We start from the raw sequence: 19,668 nt of genomic DNA, 5'->3' as shown, positions 1-19,668 counted from the left end.
TATGGGAGACCTTAGTAGAGTTTCTTTCTGGTGCCTGGCCCCAGCCTGACCCAGGCCTGACCACTGGGCCCATTTGAGGGGTGAGCCAGAGCTTAGAAGATCTCTTCTTTCTCTCTGTCTCCCTCTGTGCACTTTCCATCTCTCTATTGTGTTTCAAGGGAATAAATGAATATTTTTCTTTAAAGATTTATTTATTTTTACTGGAAAGTCAGATACACAGAGAGAAGGAGAGACAGGGAGAAAGGTCTGTCTACTGATTCACTCCCTAAATGGCCGCAATGGCCAGAGCTGAGCTGACCAATTCAAAACCAGGAGCCAGGAGCTTCTTCCAGGTCTCCCACTTGGGTGCAGGATCTCAAAGCTTATGGGCTATCCACCACTTTCCCAGGCCACAGGCAGGGAGCTGGATGGGAAGCAGAGCCGCCGCGACACAAACCAGCACCCATATGGGATCCTGGCACATATAAGACAAGGACCTTAATGACTAGGCTATGGTGTCTGGCCCTGAATGAATCTTAAAGCATGGCTGGAGAAGGACACTGAGTGTTGTCATAGCTCTCAGATGCATGAGGGTTGAAGAAATTAGAACTGTTGCAAGACTCCTTTGATCTGTGCTTTCCCAGGCCACGGGCAGGGAGCTGGATGGGAAGTGGAGCATCTGGACACACCCACACCCACATGGGACCCCGGTGCGCACAAGGCCAGGAGGATTCAGCCACTGAGCCATCATGTCAGGCCTGTGCCTATACAGTTTTAAGATCACAGCTGTTACCTTTGCAATCTTATTCCTTCAATTTCATACTTAAAAAGCCTTTTTATAGTATTTTATTATCTGACAACTCAAAGGTTAGTCAAGGAATAAAGCAGGTATCTAGGAATTCTACTCAAAAAACCTTGAGAATTAAAAAAAAATTGAGCATTATTCAATCCGTAACAGAATATAGTTTTTGTTATGTCTCTAAAATAGAATAAAGAGGCCATTTTTTGAAAGTTGTCTCATCATCCATGTCTTTTTCATTTCAGTAATGTTAAGTGCAAAATATTATATGTAATAGTAAGATCAATTGCATTGAATTTTTATCCATAATGAAGATTTCCTTTCTTATTTATATTGTATTCATTCACTCATTCATTCATTTCATTTAAAGACCCGCAGAGACAGTGGGAGACACAGCTATCCTTGCTCTGCGGGTTCACTCAGCAGATGGGTGCAATTGCCAGAGCTGGGCCAAGCCTAAGCCAGGAACCAGGAGCTTCATCTGGGTCTCCAATCTGGGTGACAAGGTCCCAAACACTTGGTCCCTGCTCTGTTGCTTTCCCAGGTCTTCAGCGGGGAGCTGGATCCAAAGTGAAGTACCTGGGACACTAAACAGTGTCCGTAAGGGATGCCGATCCTACAGCTACATGGCTACACAACGCCAGCCCCTTCACAGGGGTCAGCCAGTGCCTTGAACTCACTCACAAGCCTCAGGATTTCCTTGTCTCACAGGCTGCTTACCCAGGGGGCTGAGAATGGCATTACCTGTCTTTGAAATGAAAGGGCCCTCTCTCCATGTTCTTAGGTATTAGGAAATCATGAATGATTTCATTTGGAGAAAACAAATCATTTCTGCCACTCAAAAGCATGCACACATGCACAGTGAGAAAGATAAAACAAATCTATTGAGTTACATTTCTTTTTCAAATGTGTGACAATCAGTTGGGTACCTCTGATCTCTTACAGCGTAGACATTATTAGGCTCTGATTTACCATACAGTTTATAATCTTTCTCCTGTCAGATGGGTTCTTCCTATTTATTGTTCTACTATTCTCTGAAACATGCAAGTAAAATGATAATAATAATAATAATAGAAATAATAAATGATTTGGGGGCCTGGTCGCATGGCCTAGCGGCAAAAGTCCTTGCCTTGAACACACCGGGATCCCGGTTCTAATCCCGGCAGCTCCACTTCCCATCCAGCTCCCTGCTTGTGGCCTGGGAAAGCAGTCAAGGACGGCCCAAAACCTTGGGACCCTGCACCCGTGTGGGATACCCAGAAGAAGTTCCTTGGTCCTGGCTTTGGATCGGCATAGCATCGGCCGTTGCAGCTCACTTGGGGAGTGAATCATCAGATGGAAGATCTTCCTCTCTGTCTCTTCTCTGTATATCTGACTTTCCAATAAATAAATAAAACTTTTTAAAAAAATAAATGATTTGTATATTGTAATAAATGACTTGAAGATCATTGTTCAGTCATCATCTCTAGGGTCTGGTGGTTTTGCCTCCACCTAGTTCCCATATTCAGCCCTAGCTTTGTGCAAGGGTTGAAATGTTATGCTTTAGACCACTCCCAGAAACCTGCAAAGAGATCTCTCTGTCCCTGGGTTTCTAGCCCTGCCTTAGTTTTTGAAACTCCGACCCAGATTCTCCTAAAGTACTGTGTTCCTTCTTCTGTTGTCCCAGAAACTCGGGGAGCTTTCTTCCTTCCCTGCCATAGCTGTGTGAGATCAGGGTCACCCTGAGTCCCAAAGTTAATAAGGCAACACTTTTGCATGTGTGAGGCACTGCGCTGAATACACTGTACGTGTTAGCGATGTAATTTTCCAAGCAGTTCTGTGAGCTAGGTGTTGTTATAGTTATTTCCGTTTTACAGATGGGAGAGGCAAAGACTATCTGCCCTAAGTGATACAGCAAGAAAATGGCAAGGCTGGGATTAGCACTGAGCCATCTGGCCCACAGCCCAAGTGCTGCAGTTCTGTATTCTCTGTTACCCCCTTCCCCTGTTCTAAGTCAGGAAAAGGCGTGCAGATGCTGGGCAGGGACCAGAGGAAGCTAGCTAGCAGAGGGACTGGTGCTGACTTCCATAGCCATTCGTAAAAAGAAATGCAAAGTCCTCATTCATAAGATTCGGCCAAAGTTGTGTCCTGGGAAACACCAGGGCTGCTTCCTCTTGGTGTGTGGGAAACTTGGTTCCAGCTTGCTATTTGGGGATATCTTTTCTTTTTCAAGATGGTCATTGGTATGTAATCATAAATTTTCTTTACTCCATCTAAATATTTTGGGACATTATTTTAGTCTCGCTTCTTCTCTCTCTCTCTCTTTCCACATTTATTTATATGAAAAGCAGTTGCAGAGGAAGGGTTCTTCTGCTCACTGATTTACTCTCCCAAATAGTCCTCGTCAGGAACTGGGAGCTCCATGCAGGTCTCGCACGTGGCTGACGGGCGGCCCAAGTTCTCCTGCTTTCCCAGACAGGCTAGGAAGGAGCTGTATTGCAGTATGGCATCCACGGCTGGCACCAGCACCCACATGGGATGTTGGCCCTGGAGACTGTGGCTTTGCTGCTGCTCTGCAGTACCTGGCCCCTCTCTTTCTGGCTTTCTGTCAAGTCCTTGTGTTACCAACGTCTAGGGCCAGTCTTCTCTCTGAGTATAAAATCAACCCTTACTTAAGTACACTGTTCTGCTACTCGTGTCTAAACACATTTTCTTCACCACTTCACCATCACAAGTGCTCACGGTGACATAATACTCCTTAGTAATTCATCAGATTATCAGTTCATGTATTTTGCTGCTGTGGTTATTGGTCTGGTTTGATTTCTCTCCTTTGTCTCATGCCTAGTTCCTGGCCTGCTACCCAACAGACAAACTGACAGGATGATTTAGTGTTGGAGATCATGAGAGCTCAAGTCAGGCTGTTTAGGTGCAAAGTTCAAGTCTGCCATGTAATTACCATATGACCTTGGGCATGATGTACATTTTTTTTTTTTTTAGCTATAAAGTGGATTTGGCAAAGTATCAGTATCACAGTTAAAGATGAGAAGATATTTCATTTTTAAAATTTCCTGGCAAGTAGGAAGTCTTAAATAAATTTTCGTTGTTTTTAATATTGTTGTTAGCAGCCCTCAATGGATGTTTATTAACTGTGTATTGAGGGTCTGGTCTGTACAAAGTAGTTTGCTGTGTTATGTATAAATCAGTTTTTAGTATAACATTACAAGATGCATATCTACACACAGATATATCATTGAATTCTTAAATGTCCTGTGGGTAGGTACATTAACATCTACATTTTACAGGGGAGAAAAGGAAATGACTTAACTCGAGGGTCAGGCATTGTAGTGTAGCGTGGTAAGTCTCCACTTGGAGTGCTTGGTTCAAGCGTTGGCTGTTCCAGTCTAGCGTCCTGCAGTGTGCACTCCAAGGAGCAACAGCTGATGGCTCCAGTGCTTGGCTTCCTGCTCCCTGCCCTGCCTCTGCTGGGCATCTGGGGAGTAAGCTGAGGGATTGAAGATCTCTCTCTCTCTCTCTTTCTCTTTCTCTTCATCTATTATCCTGCCTTTCAAATAGATAAATGCATCTTTTAAGAAAATAACTCACCCTGGGGGTGAGCATTGTGGTGTAGTGGCATCTCCTTGGAGCAACAGTTCATGTCCCGCTGCTTTACTTCATTCATATCCAGCTCCCTGCTAATGACTTGGAAAAGGAGCAGAAGATGGCCCAGGTGTTTGGGCTCCTGCATCCAACAGGGAGACCTGGATGAAACTCCTGGCTTCAGCCTGGGCCAACCTGGCTGCTGTGACCATCAGAGGAATGAACGTACAGGCGGAAGATCTCATTTGTTCTATATCTCCTTCTCTCCATGCAATTCTCACATTATATATATATGTATGTATATATTTGAAAAAAAGAAGCTTACTGTAGATCACAGAGTCCATAAATGGTATGGATGGTATGGATGCAAGAATGTGAACATGATCTGACTTCAGAATACATTTATGCTTCCAACCCAGCTTTCTCAAACACCTTCCTTGGCCTCTGCTACCCAGCTAGTCATAGAGCATTCCTTAGGTTTCCTGGATAGAGTGCATCAAAGTGTTCTTTTCTGTTCAAGTACAATTGTCCTGCTTCCTAGATCAGAAGTACATTTGTTAACAGCAAAAACATTAGTACCAGTTAATGCTGTGTGCTTCACTTAAGATCATCATCTATGGGCCTGGCGGTGTGGCCTAGCGGCTAGAGTCCTTACCTTGAACGCGCCAGGATCCCATATGGGCACCAGTTCTAATCCCGGCAGCTCCACTTCCCATCCAGCTCCCTGCCTGTGGCCTGGGAAAGCAGTTGAGGACGGCCCAAAGCCTTGGGACCCTATACCCATGTAGGAGACCCGGAAGAGGCTCCTGGATCCTGGCTTCTGGTCAGCGCAGCACCGGCCATTGCACTCACTTTGGGAGTGAATCATTGGATGGAAGATCTTCCTCTCTGTCTCTTCTCCTCTCTGTATAACTGACTTTGTGAAAAGAAGAAAATAAATAAATCTTAAAAAAAAAATGATCATCAGCTACGTAAGTAGGTAGACACCATCTCTATTTCTTACAAGTTCCTCATGAAGGATTATTACTGAAATCATCAACTAAAAGCTGGAAATTAATACTGCATAAGCATCGTATTTTCTTTTTTATGCTATGTTAATTACCTACAGTGTGATGGTCCTACAGAGCACATAAAAACAGATACAGTCTTAGGGATTGAAAAATGACTTGGTGGACATGTAATCTCTTCTGAACTTATGAAGTTTGCTTTATCCCTCCAACGAGGGAGTTAAGAATACTGAGCTATTGGGGGAGCTTTTATGCTTTTATATCTTTGCTTCCTTCTCTCCCTTTGTGCATATTGTGTTAGGTCTCTATCCAACTTAGGGATTTGTTCAACCAGTGAAGAAAGAAGATACCCAAGATCCTTGTTTTGATGTATCTTGTATTTTAGTAAAAGGAGATGGGTGTAAATAAGTAAGCAAAATAATTAGAGAGAGCTCCTAGCATCTAGCAGTTTCCAGAGAGGGTGTTGGTGGTAGTTGGGAAGTGGTTATCTATACTGGGTGTCTAGCTCAGGCCATGGTGGGGTTTGCTATGCAAAAAGATATGTACACAGTTCTTGCAAAAAAAAAAAAAAGGCACGCACACACACAAGCAAATGTTCCTTATGTTTTTTTGGTACCTGATTTTAACCGTCTCATGCCTGGAGACAGCATGTGGCTTTGACTTTGTTATTTCGACACGGAGGTTCACACTGTCACCAACAGCACCCTTCCCATGGCAGGTAACACAGCGCCGAGACTTTGCACAGGTGCTAGGCTGCTTTCTTCTTTTTTTACTTCTCAAGATGAACTGGGGCCAAGCATCAAAAGAAGCAATTTTTTTTCTCTATACCTGTAAAAGATTAGCTTTTCGTCACTGGAGATGATGCAAACAGGAAAACCAAACGCCAGAAAACAGAGGCGAAGCCAAAGAGGACCCTTTCTGATCGTAATAGTGGGTTTCTGTTTCACATCACCGGGCAAGATGAGAAAGCTTTGCAGGGTTTTTATGGAAACAGCTTCCACAGTATTGAAGGATGACCTCACCCACAATGCCCTTGCCAGGTGCTTAGCCCCTCTGTGAAAACACAGGTTGACTTTGCACATGAAATAAGCCAGAAGTGTGGAATGACATTTGCAGGTGACAGTTGTGGTTCTATTGCCTGTAATTAGCACCTCTTAACCCTTCGATGTGCCCATGCCCTTTTCAGGCTATCGAAGCTCAAATCCGAAGTTTTGGACAGACGCCCTCTCAGCTGCTCATAGAGCCCCACCCTCCCCGAGGTTCGGCCATGCAAGCTGTGAGTATGTTTTCTCACCCTCCTCGTGTCTTGCCTGTTTGTCAGACCGTGCTTAATATTTCTAACAGTCTTCCTCTGGGCCTGAGATTCTCCACCGCATCTGGCCCAGTCCTCATGCAATGTTTGCTAACCCGCTAACAACCAGCAAATGTTACTACACTCTTTCAGGGGTCCTTGAGAAGTCTTTGCTCTGGTGTTCTGGTATTTCATCAGTTCATGCTTCATGCTGTGGAATTAAAGGACCATGACTGTCACGTTCCCTCACTGTAGGACAAAGGACACCACACATAGGGTCAATGGCATTGTCTGTTGTGATCCTGCGTGTCTCTAAATTAAGTTTGCTGTTGTGTTTGTTATTCATGTCCAGTGTTTTCCAATTTTAGATTTTTTTTTAAAGATTTATGTACTTATTTGAAAAGCAGAGTTACCAAGAGAGGGAGAGACACAAAGAGAAAATGAGATTTTTCCGTCCACCAATTCACTCCCCAAATGGCCACAGTGCCTGGGGCAAAGCCAAGTAGGGTCTCTCCTCCCCTGGTTGGAAAGGGCCCAGAAATTTGGACCATCTCCCACTGGCCATTACCAGGGAGCAGAGTCAGAAGTGGAGTGGCTGGGACTTAAACCTGTAATTACATTAGATGTTGGCATTGCAGTGGCTCAATCTGTTGAGCCACATCACTGGTCCCTCAATTTTGGAATTTTAGTGCTAATTCTGATATATGGGATTTGTTATTGAAAATGAGACATTGAAGGCAAAAGAAGCAATGGCTTAGCATATCAGAACTTGGTGGCTTAACACAATGATTTATTTGTCATGATTCTGGGGCTTACATTGGCTTCTCTTCTGCCCCTTTTGCCATGGCCCATTCTTGCCCCACTGGGCTGAGACGAATGAGTTCCTCTTTCCATGTAATCTTTCAGACTCAGAGAAGCCAGGCCAAGCTTAGTCCCACGGTTACAACAACCTCAGGGGGATGAAGATAGAGGCTGCAAGGCTCCTGCTGCCTTTTGAACTCTCATATTATTTTTGCCACATTCCCTTGGTCAGTATTGGTCAAAAGACTGTCCAAAATTAAAGACAGGGAAATGGGCTGGAGCTAGCATGGAATGTGGTTGGTCTACCTTGATTGTTACTGAAATTTCAGTGGCAGTAGGGGCAGGGGTACACATTCTTCAAAGAGAACATAAAATGCTGGCATAGAAACATTAAATTTCATGTTGCAAATAATTCTTTTGAAGAACAGACTATGTGTTTTAATAAAGAAAGTAGCTCATGTCTTTTATAGATGAAGAGTAGGCAAAGTGAATTCCATTTCTATAAATCTAATGAACAACTTTAGATAAATTCAAATTGCACGTGTGACTTGGGGATGGCCGGGCCTGGGCAGGAGTCTGGGGTGGGGGATGCTGAGCAGCAGCGTGAGGAGCAGGAGACAGAAGTGAGGCCCTGTGTACCCTGCTCTGGGTGGGTTTTTTCTCTTTTCTTCCCACCTTGCTACTTACCCCTATCTTTTTCCCTTTTGCCCTTTTAATCATCTTCCTCCTTCTTCTGGGATTTTCTCCTTTCTTTCTCTAGGAACATGAATTGCCCATAACAACAATAACAACAAAATCAGAAATGAAGAAGAAATATGATTTGCATCACTGTGTCCCCTTGATATTTTGAAGCCACTGAAATGAGGTTTAGGGGGAACACAAAGGGTGGCTTGAGTGGACAGCTCATGACACACAGTGAACATTTAGCAAGCACAGTGGAAGATAATGCCATGAAAACCACAGGGATGATTTATGTTTGGGCTTTGGAATTAGTTTTAGTAATAGCTTGTCAGAGACTCAGGCTGTTTGGTGCTGGCTAATGGAAGCACCTCCACTGCTGGGTTGACTTTCCGCCGGGTCACTGCACAGCAGTGGCTGCTGGGGCCATGCCTGAGTTCCCAGTGCCAAGCCTTCCTACATGGTGAAAGATTATTGGCTCACCGAGGCAGATCCACTTCATGTCCCTAGGGTGGGTGGGCAGAAGGCTGGGAAGGCAGAAGCTGGCGGGAGGAAGGGACGCCATCTTCTCCCTTTCCTTTATCCTCTGATCCACTGCAGTAAATTCCTGAATTGCTCTGCAGACTGGTCTAAGTTCTGGCTTTTGTTTTAATATGTACATGGATGGGAAAGAAGCAAGCACCTACTGAGATGACAGAATGAAATTTGGCTGCTGGCATGCTCCTGCAGAGGTAGTTGAGCTGAAGAGTTTGTTTGTCTTAGCCCCGTTGCTCTTCCTTCAGCCGCTGCTAACACTGCAGGGGAGGAGGTGGCCCATTTCTTCTTTCTAGGGCTCCTTGCTCATGCTTTCTAACCGAGGCTATCACAGAGCTCCCAGGAGAGTTCTCGGTCACGTGTCTGCCTCAGGAGCCTGAGTCAGGACGGGACATGTGGGCCCAGGGACAGGCTAGGGGCACAGCTTGTAGGAATGTGGTGGACAGTTCTGGATATGATGCCTGTGGCTACCTGTGGAAAGTGGTTTGTCCTTGTCATGTGGCTGAGTTGACTCCATAAGTCAGAATGCAAACAAGATGTTCCTCTTTTTTTTGGTTTGTTTTAAGGTCATAAGCATTAGAATTATTCCATTTGAGACTGGTTATCTTCACTCTCTGAGACGTTGAGCCCAGAAATATGTACAAACTCCTTTCAGTGAAATGTTATGTTTGCATTATACTCTGATTTTTTTCCTCAGAATTTAAACATCAACTTTAATACATATTATTTAAAACCTACAGAATTGAACAATAAGGCTTGGTACTGGAAAGTGATGGCCTTGTCCTTTTTCCAGGATTTGTTTAAGTTCTTTCTTTCTGTTGTTACTCTTTTCCATGGTGCGGCTTAGTAGGTCCAGGATTCCTCCCTCCCCCGCCCCATGTGCCCCTCCCATAATCTTCCCTCACATTAGCAGTGCAGTCCTTTAGTAACAGTTACAAGTTTAATATTCTGCGGTACAAGTGTATCATGGCATTATAGGTATAGGCCATAGTAGAAAATCTGGTATCATACTGTCCAAGGTATATTTCACTCTTTCATGGGGAGCTCCAGGACTTTTTGAAAGCTGGCAGCTTATCCAATCCTGTTTTCTCAGAATGCCTTAAACACACACACACATTCAAGGTTCTTTGTGTGAAATGACTTAATTGAGATCAGAATTTTTAAGAATCAAAAGCACACATGCTTATTGTCTTCACTAACGTTCAGATGAGCTCTCCCATCAGCCACCAATGCATCTTACCACACACACTCACACACACACGGATATTGCAGAAATTAAAGGCACCTCGTGCTGCGTTCAGTGCACGAGCCATAATATGCACCAGGTGTAGTAATTAGCAGGCACACGAAGGCTGCCTATTTGTCTGGTGTTGCTGCTGTTGCTCTATCCCCCTGTGTTTTCACACCATCAGATAGTTGGATTTAATTGAGGCCACATCAGATGAGGCATTACTGACACCTTTAATTGAATGAGCATCCAGGGAGGATTAACTCATAATATTGATTGGCTTTTAGCCACTTGCTCAGAAGGGTGTCTGGGTAGCTTATTAGTTGCCTTTATTTACACCTTTATGCAAAGAGTGCAAATAGGAATTCTTAGTGCAATATGTTTTTCTAAGTACTCTTAATAACTTTTTTAAAAGGACTGATAATAAAAATGCAAATGTATTTAATTTTTTATTAGCTGTTCTGAATAAATACGTGTTAAATAGATGTGCCTACGCATTTACATATACCTGGGGTTTTGAAATATGGTCGTAGGAAAGCAGCCAGAAGTATTTCATCACAGCGTTTCAATTCTGAATGATACTAATCAGCTATTAGAAAATAGACACGGTAGCAGAGAATTGTTGAAAATGTGCAGTGCAATTACTGTATGATCGCATGTGACCACAAAGTATAAATAAGGCCAGTAAATCAGAGATGTGCCATATATGTCTGGGATTATGACATGTGGGCTGTAGGAATGCCCCACATCCTTGGTAGTCCTCAGGATTTATTTTGTTACTGATTATTAAAACAGACGAGTATTTCAATTATCATTTTCAATTGCTCTCTGCCTCTCAAAGAAGAAACTTTTTAAAATGTCATGCTTTAGTTATTTTGCTTCTGTTTTTGTTGTTTTGCATTTATTACCAAAAAAGGTGGAGGGCGTTCGGTATTTCTTTTTCTCTCTTTCTACAGCAAGAAGCAGTGACACTGGCATTACAATGGACAGTGACTGGTTTGATATACTAGATAGGTTGTTTTTACAAGTAGCTTTAATTATGCATTGCTTTGAACATCTTTGTCGTTAAATGTGCATTGCCCTCATAAATTGTTTTTCTGTTATAATGTTTTCATAGCATCTAACTGTTGTTTGTAAATATATTTGTTTTAATCATCTGTTTATTTAGTTGTCAAAATCTCCATGCTAGCTCAGGACTACTTTTGATTATCTCTGGAAATTACCTTTGCTTGCTTTTATTGCTATTGATTTTGCCTTCCTTTTCTAATTGTGCAAAAAGATTACTATGTGAAATGATATGAATGCAGCTGGAATGGTTTAACACAATTACCAGCATTTTTCCCATTTAAAATGAAACCCAATCATTCTTTTAGTTATTCATGGTACTAGGAAAGTGAGGGGAGCTAATGAAATTGAAAAAAATACATATTTATTTAAAAAAATATTTTGAAAGTCAGATTTAGAGGGAAGAGGAGAGACAGAGAGGAAGATCTTCTGTCTAATTAATCACTCTCCAAGTGGCCACAATGGCCAGACCTGAGCCGATTTGAAGCCAGGAGTCTGGAGCATCTTCCAGATCTCCCATGCAGGTGCAGGTTGCTAAGGCTTTGGGCCGTCCTCCACTGCTTTCCCAGGCCACAAGCAGGGAGCTGGATGGGAAGTGGAGCAACCTGACATGAACCAGCATCCATATGGGATCCCGGTACATACAAGGCGAGGATTTTAACTGCTAGACTACCACACAAGGCCCAAAAAAACTATTGAAATATTTCATTCTCAAAAAACGTCACTGACATCTGTGGAAAACAAGCCAATCATGATTGCTGTTTTATTCAAGCCTTTTTACTCACTGCACTGTTGCTTGCACCTTGTGTTAATGTGATTTCTTCTTCTCTTCCTGTACCCTCTCTTTTTTTTGTCTTTCTCTGTCTGTCCCTTCTTGTATGTTTGGGTCTTGTCATGCCCACTCAACAGTATCTCCTCCTGCAGAGTCCACTGATGTTCACAGACCAAGCCCAGCAGGACGTTATCATGGTTCTAAAGTTTCCCTCCAACTCCCCTGTCACTCACGTGGCAGCCAACACCCAGCCGGGTTTGGCAAACCCTGCCGTGATCACGGTCACCACGAATAGGCTCTTTGCCGTGAACAAGTGGCACAACCTTCCTGGTAAGTAAAGAAATGTCACTCTAAGGTATGGTAACTGAATGCTCTATAGAGATACTGCAGTATCCAATTAGACAGAGTTCATCTCAAGCACAAAGCTTTCAGCTAATCAAATTATTGAATAGTTTGAGACATATAGTACTATGTTTGTCTTTCTCCTTGGAAATGGGTGTGGTCGCTAATGTTTTAATACAGTGAAACTCTTTATGGCATCTATATGTTTATCAGATATTCCCCTTTTTTCACTCACTCATTCATCCACTCAATAAGCACTTCAAATAATTGATTACTTATATCTTTTTTGTGCACAGTATAGTAGTGTTGAGGATGACAGAAAGAAAATTAAATTGCACGAGCAAAATAGTACATATCCTTAAGTACCTTTTGCTACTCTATGAAGTGTGGAATAGGTGGTTACACTTAGCTGAGATCGCCATTAGAATCCTAACCATCCAGGTTGAAAGAGGTGTTGCTTTATGGCTTCCAGCCTCATGGTTCAACAGAGAAGAGCCTGGGCCCACGGACTCGCCTCGCCCAGCATCTCTCATGGCTGGTGAGTGACAGAGTTGGGACCCAAGGTTTCTGATTCAGATGTTAGGCTCACCCTTCTGCATTGTATCTCTTTCCTTAGGATAGGAATAGGTTGGGGCCAAGATTTTCCACCATTCTTTTGAGCAACTGATTAAGAATTCTTTTACAAGAAGGATTTATGTGTTCAAATCTTTTGTGGAAGTTACAGGTGTTTCTTTCCCTGACTTGTTGTTTTTAGAGAGAACATTTTTCTTTAAGAGAGATTTTAATAGCCTACTAACTAAAGTGTACATAAAGCTTATTATACATGCTAATATGTGCACATATTCATATTAGAATTTCAGAAATGGTCATAAAAATACAAGTTCTTGAAGGTTTTTTGATTTATTTGAATGGCAGAGCAAGAGACAGACAAATCTTCCATCTGCTGATTGACTCCCCACATGCCCACCAGTGAGACGTGGCCCATGGTTAAGCCAGAGGCCAAGAGCTCCACCCTGGTCTCTCACATGGGTGGCACGGGCTGCAGGTACTTGGGCCATCATCCAGTGCCTTCCCAGGTGCATTACAGGAGCTGGATCAGAAGCCGATCAGCTGGAATTTGAACCAGCACACTGATAAGGGATGCTGGCATGTAAGGTGGAGGCTTAATACACCATGCCACAACCCTGGCCTCTGAAACATGATTTAAAAAAAAAAAAAAGAAAAAAAAAGAAAAAAAAAGATCTGTTTATTTTAGTGGAAAGGCAGATCTACAGAGAGAAAGATCCCCCATCCACTGGTTCACCCATCAAGTGGCTGCAATGGCTAGAGCTGAGCTGATCTGAAGCCAGGAGTTAGAAGCCTCTTCTAGGCCTCCCACACAGGTTCAGAGTCCCAATGCTTTGGGCCATCCTTGACTGCTTTCTCAGGCCACGAGCAGGGAGCTGGGTGGGAAGTGGAGTAACTGAGACACGAACTGCCTATCACCAACATGGGATCCTGGTGGGTGCAAGGCCAGGATCTAACTACCACTCCAGGCCCAACACAGGTCTTGCAACAGGACCTCATGCCAAATTCAGTGCAAGAAAACTTAGAACGGAACAGTTAAAGTTCAGATAAAGCCCTCAAATACCGATTAGGCTCAATAAGGTCTCTGTCACGAAGATGCTGTGGTTGGTATCACAAGTGAGTGAATGTGGGCATTTTCCTTGCCCCTGAACAGGAAAAAACAGAAAGAGAATCCAATATTTAAATAGAAAATAGATTTAAGAAAAAATGAAGAGAGTAAAAACTGTGGTGGGTATTTAGCGTCTCTAGGATTAGGGTTTTAATGTCTGTTTCATGAAGTGTATTTATCTTACAGAGGTAAATGCATATGCAAATGAAAAATTTAGATTTTGGAACTGGAAATTAAAATTTAAGAAATGTGATGTTGGAAGAAAAACATGCTGGTGGTATGTTCAGGGGTCCCCTACCTGCTGTGCATTAACCATCCAGCTTGTAAGCACCGCCCCATGTGTCAGGGCCACCACCGATGCTGCTTATCCTGGGTGGCACTTTGTGGGAGCCCCAGGAACCTCCTCACTCTAAGCACTGGCCGCCTCTGAGAGGAGAGAAGGAGCTTCGCGGATGCCGGAAAGCCCTGACTTTCCCCTGCCCTGTCTCTAATTGCTAGAGGAGAGCTTGCTCACAGGACCCAAAGGATTGCTCAGTCCTAGGCTTTGGTGACAGAACTCCTGCCATTCCCTTTCCCGTTTGGAGCAGGTGCCTGCCTGAAACTGGTGGGCAAGGGTCCTGCCTCCTGCATCTGTACTTTCTGTAGGTACATAAAGGAGTTAAGGGCAGAGGCCTTCTGTTGCAGTGGCATTTAGGGTACAGCCAGCTATTCCCAGCCCAGGCTGGCCTTCCTGTGAGACGAGAGCTGGGCACTGTAGAGTTGGGCCCATTCTCTGCCCATCGTTGTCCCCAGCAAGCTTTCGCTACCTGTCTCTCTGGTGATGTCTGTCCCCTCCCTAGCAGACATCTGCTCTGATAGCACAGCGACTCTTCATGGGGTACACAGAAAACGGTGACACGTGGGGACACACCACGGCGGGTGCTGTTGCAGAGCGTGGTCTCCAGCTCTGAGCTGCGCCTACCCTGACACTCGGTGTCTGCTCTCGGAAATCTGCACCCCGTTTCAGGTGTGCTTACCTGGGGGAGCCCGTCCTTTGACCTTTACCTTTCAGTGTGTCCTGATTTAAAACACACATCAGGAATGCCAGACGCTTTTTCCCTCAGAAAATATCAAACGTGTTTTATGCCAACTTTAAACAAACGTTTAGGTGATTTACTGGGCAGCTGTGATATCCATTGTTCATGCATAAGACAGCTGGCCACTAAGTTTTCGTTGAGTCCTGACTTTGAAATAGTCTCTGTCCTCCCTTTCCATTGAAAGAATTTGAAGGAACCCTAAGAGTATGAAGACAATGGCAGCTAATGTTTGCAGGAACTTTCTATTTTCCAAGTTCTGTTTTGATCATTTTATCTGTGTTACACCAATCACCTCAACAGTTAAGGTTGTAGATTCTGTATTTAGTTTAAATCATATAAAAATATCCTTAAAAATTTTTTCTCTTTTTGGAAGGCAGTTTTATAGAGAAAAGGAGACAGAGTGAAATCTCTATTCTGCTGGCTTACTCTCCAACTGGCTAAAACGGCCATAGCTGAGCTGGTCTGAAGCCAAGGGCTTCTTCTGGCTCTCCCATGTGAGTACAGGAGTCCGAGGACTTGAGCAATCCTCCACTGTTTTCACAGGACACAAGCAGGGAACTGGGTGAGCTGAGACACGAAGTGGTGTCCAAACGGGATGCCAGCACCATAGGCAGGGGTTTAACCTAGTGTGCCACAGCACTGATGCTGTAATTGCCTTTTTAATAGTTTAGAATGGTCAGGTCTTGGCAATTTTTATAGGATTCAATCTAACCTATTTTATAAATCAGGCAGGAACATGGAAGCTGCATGTCTTACCCATGGTCGAAGAGGCAGTCAGTGACAGAGCCGAAATTGAAGCATCACCCGTCCTCCTTAAATTGCTTCCACAGAAGAGATGGTTTAAATGTTTGGTTTAAATGTTTCTATGATCCCAGATTCACAGAAAAATAGAGAATTCCCATGGCGTTAGTGTTGACTGACAGTAGCATGACTGCAAGTAAATAAATGCCACTGATGGGTAGACCAGAGGCTAGAAAGCACTGGCCTGTTCATCCCACGTGAGCATCCTGGGATGTGTCTGCAGAAGACAGATGCCTGCAGTCAAAAAATAGTCATCTTGGCTTCCTTTCTTCAGCTAATTTAGTGTCTCATACATATTCAACTGCCATTTTAGTGCCAATATTGTCCTTAGCAATTGTCATGTAGTTGGTATTAACAGTTTTTCAAAATATCCTTAAAACACTCAGTGTTTACCCCCTGTGGAAAAATCATGACATAGCGCATTTAAAGACAATATAATGAACTCATCAGAATATACTCCATATTAATAAAAGTGTTTTAGCTGCGAGGCAGATACACAGAGCAGCCAGAGCTCTCATCTGCTGGTTCACTCCCCAAGTGGGGTCAAGGTCAGGGCTAAGGCCGTGACCTTAATCCAGGTGTCCCTCTTGTGTGCTTGGGACATCCCACTGCCTCCCAGGGGCTGCACTGGCTGTGCTCAGGAGCTGGGGTCTGGCAGTGCGCCCAGGGGCTCCGATACATGATGAGGGCATCTTAACCAGAATTAGGAACTAGGCTCGAGGCGCATCCCTGAGAAGCAGCCACCTCATTTGAAATTTCAGCCGCTCAAGAACAATTCTGAGATTCCCAAACAGAGCTCTGATCCTCACCAAGCAGTGACGTAAATGCATGGCAAGTCCGTAAAAGGCAGGCACTGACCAGGGTGGTGGCTGATTCATTTGAGAAAGATAGTTTGGAAAAGTACCTGGAATTGAACTGTCAGAACTAGGCAGCTGAAAGGATCACCCATCCCAAGCCCCACAGTTTGAGATGTCGGATTCAGCTCAGGTTGCATAGCTAACCATGGCTGATCCTTAATAGCCCTCTGCTCTGAAGTCCTTGCACCTTTTGTAGGGGAACAACCCACAGTAACTCTTTCTGGTGACAGAGAAGCACGCCTGCACCATTTAGACCATGGTTGAGATCGGAACAAACTATTCTTAGTCTGCATTGATTTTTGTACCTCATTTGCTTCTCAGAGTATTTTTAAATTGAAACCATGAAAATATTAAATATTAATACAACTTTTTAAAAAACCCTCAATCCAATCTTTAAGAAAATATTTCAGCCAAATACATTTAACTAGAACATTTATCTGCAGATAGCTTTATTTTTATTCCGACTTTCAATTGATTGGTTTTAAGTGATGGATGAAACCTTAAATGTTCCCTGACTTAGAGCTTTCCCTTTCTCCATCATAAATTGACGTTTTTGTGGCTCTTTTGTGCTGCAGCATTCAAAACTGCCTTTTTAAGGAGTAACGAAAAAAACAGTATTTGCTACAGTCAGCAGATGGTTGTCACATTTTGTTTTCAGCACGCTTTACCACTTAATTTTGTTTTGTTGCAGCCTTGGAGGTTGCCAGTCAGGCATCTGCCGTAGCTTATGGCCTAGGACCGGAGCCACTGCTGATGGCACGTGTTCAGAACAGCACTCATCTAAAATAAATGTTTAATAAGCTAGCCATAAAAGCACCTGGATTTTTTTTTTTTGTTCTTGAAATTTCACAAAACTGCATGAGTGATTTGGGGGTTGGAAACAGTTCTGCCTGAGGTTCGACGTTACGCGTTTTTGTGTAGTTTAGGTATATGAAAAATAACGCGCTTTTTTTTCTGTCTTTTGTGAATTCCAGCTCATCAAGGTGCTGTACAAGACCAGCCATACCAGCTGCCAGTGGAAATCGATCCTCTCATAGGTCTGTCACTTCCTCCTCTCTTTGCGATTCATTAAGCTCTGTATGGTGGCCCTGAAGTGTAGATTACAGTTGTTTTTCACTTGCTGGTTGCTGGGAATGGAATTTTCCTGATAAACCATTTGCATGCAAATTGGAATGCAATGAGCTGTGGCTATGCTGGTATTTCATCAACTCCCCCTCGTTGGTTTGCCTAATTTGAACAGGCCTAGGACGCGTGTCATCGAAAATTAATATGGATGCCGTAATAATGTGTGATTGAGAATGCGCATGAAGTACTGTCAGGATAATATTGGATCTTTTCATCACTCAGACTTGTTGATGAGCAGGAGCGAGGCGCGTTATGATGAATTGGTGTGCTGGTAATGTGATGGAGCTCCTTTGCGAGGGGAATTTTCATAATAACAGTGGGGTTCTTAGCAGCACTGTGTTGTGAAAAATAAAACTGTAGTGCCAGGGTTTCATCGTTAAGGGAGATCAATCCTTTCTTCCTGGACCCTCTGTTCGGTCAGAGGGGATTAATGTGCCATTGCAGAGCAGTTTCCAAGTTGAAATATATTGCCCAGCCAATGGTGGTGTGGAGATATTTGTATTCATTTTTCTAGGGCCCTAAAGCCCAATAAATTGCCATTGGAGGTTAGATTTGGTGAGGAGAAAAGAGGCAGGAGACCAGGAAGAGCCTCGGAATGGAACTAGTGTCTACAGAAGTAGACTTACATGGCTTGCCTGCCAAAATGGTGTTCAGGCAGGTTACTTGAAATGTTTAGTTCAGCCATTCTCGCTGTTACGTGTGATCATTTCAGTTGCAGCGTCCGTTAGAACCTTAAGCCTTGATATGGAAAATCCTGTTCAGTAACTTTTAGAATAAAAAAACTTAATTGCCCAGCTATGGAGATAAGATACCAGCATGGGTGTTTGGCTTACACTTTTGTCAAACTGCCCTGGTATCACAAAATTGGAATTGTCCTTTAAAGCTTTATTTATTTATTTGCAAATCAGAGTTACAGAGAGATGGAGAGGGAAGAGAGGGAGCTTTCCTCTCTTGATCCATTCCCCAGACTGGTTTCCCTGAAACCAGGAGCTGCTTTCGGGCCTCCCATGTGGAGGCAGGGGTCCAGACACGCTGGCCATCTTCTGATACTTTTCCTAGGTCACAAACAGGAAATAGGACGTGAACCAGTGCTCATATGGAATGCCAGTGTTGCAGGAGGTGGTTTTGCTCACCATGCCACAACACTGGCCTAAATGAACAGATCTGTTTAAAATACAGTATATTCCCTGTGTGTGTGTTACCTGTCTGTCTTAAGACTTCTGTCTCAGTCAGAAGGCAAGTGACCACCATTTGCAAATAGGCCATCAGGATGAACAAAGCTAACCTTTCGCTCAAAACCAATTCAACTCTGTCTCTCCCTTCTTCTCTAGAACTCTGACTTTCCTATACATAAATATATACATATATATATTTTAAATTCTCTTCGTGTGTTCCCTAAACCTGACCAAAATCTAGTAGTTCTCAGCATTGGAAGGATCAGTGCTAATCTGTTCCTAAATCTGTTTGGCTTTGAGTTAGGAGAGATTTGCCACATAAGGGGAAAAAATCAAATGCTCACTTAGTTTTTTTTTAAAGATTTATTTTTATTATTTTTTCATTGGAAAGGCGGATATACAGAGAGGAGAGACAGAGAGGAAGATCTTCCGTCCGATGATTCACTCCCCAAGTGAGCGCAACGGCAGATGCTATGCCAATCCGAAGCCAGGAGCCTCTTCCGGGTCTCCCACGCGGGCGCAGGGTCCCAAAGCTTTGGGCCGTCCTCGACTGCTTTCCCAGGCCACAGGCAGGGAGCTGGAAGGGAAGCGGGGCTGCCAGGATTAGAACTGGCGCCCACATGGGATCCCGGGCGTGCAAGGCAAGGACCTTTAACCACTTGCGCCACGCCGCCAGGCCCAAATGCTCACTTAGTTTTAAAAGTCAGGAAAACAACAAAGCCCATTTTCTATATCATGGAAAGCATTACTTCTGAATTATAGGTTCATCATTTGTTTTAAATTTTGACAATAAATATTCTATAAAGTCAAATAAAATCAGCGATTGTAACCCCCTTGGATCAAATAGGGGTCAGTTTTTTCAGCATGTGGCCAAATAGTCAATAATT

At 43.6% G+C, this 19,668-nt stretch overlaps 1 protein-coding gene across 4 annotated transcripts in view; it reads left to right on the top strand.

The window, feature by feature from the left end:
- LRBA (LPS responsive beige-like anchor protein) overlaps positions 1-19,668 on the top strand; it is a 633,639-nt gene that overhangs the window by 573,396 nt on the left and 40,575 nt on the right. For 2 of the 4 annotated variants that reach the window (XM_040967344.1, XM_040967342.1), the window contains exons 49-51: positions 6,548-6,637; positions 11,883-12,060; positions 17,456-17,518. In XM_040967344.1, the coding sequence (XP_040823278.1) occupies positions 6,548-6,637; positions 11,883-12,060; positions 17,456-17,518 (331 nt within the window). Of the gene's footprint in view, positions 1-6,547; positions 6,638-11,867; positions 12,061-17,455; positions 17,519-19,668 lie in introns of all 4 variants that reach the window. The other 2 variants (XM_040967341.1, XM_040967340.1) reach the window with 1 other exon arrangement.

The sequence above is a fragment of the Ochotona curzoniae genome, unplaced genomic scaffold (assembly GCF_017591425.1).
Source record: "Ochotona curzoniae isolate NIBS_2020 unplaced genomic scaffold, NIBS_Ocur_1.0 scaffold_4506, whole genome shotgun sequence".
In the NCBI taxonomy this organism is placed as follows: Eukaryota; Metazoa; Chordata; class Mammalia; order Lagomorpha; family Ochotonidae; genus Ochotona; species Ochotona curzoniae.
This window is presented reverse-complemented; position numbering and strand designations above follow the sequence as displayed.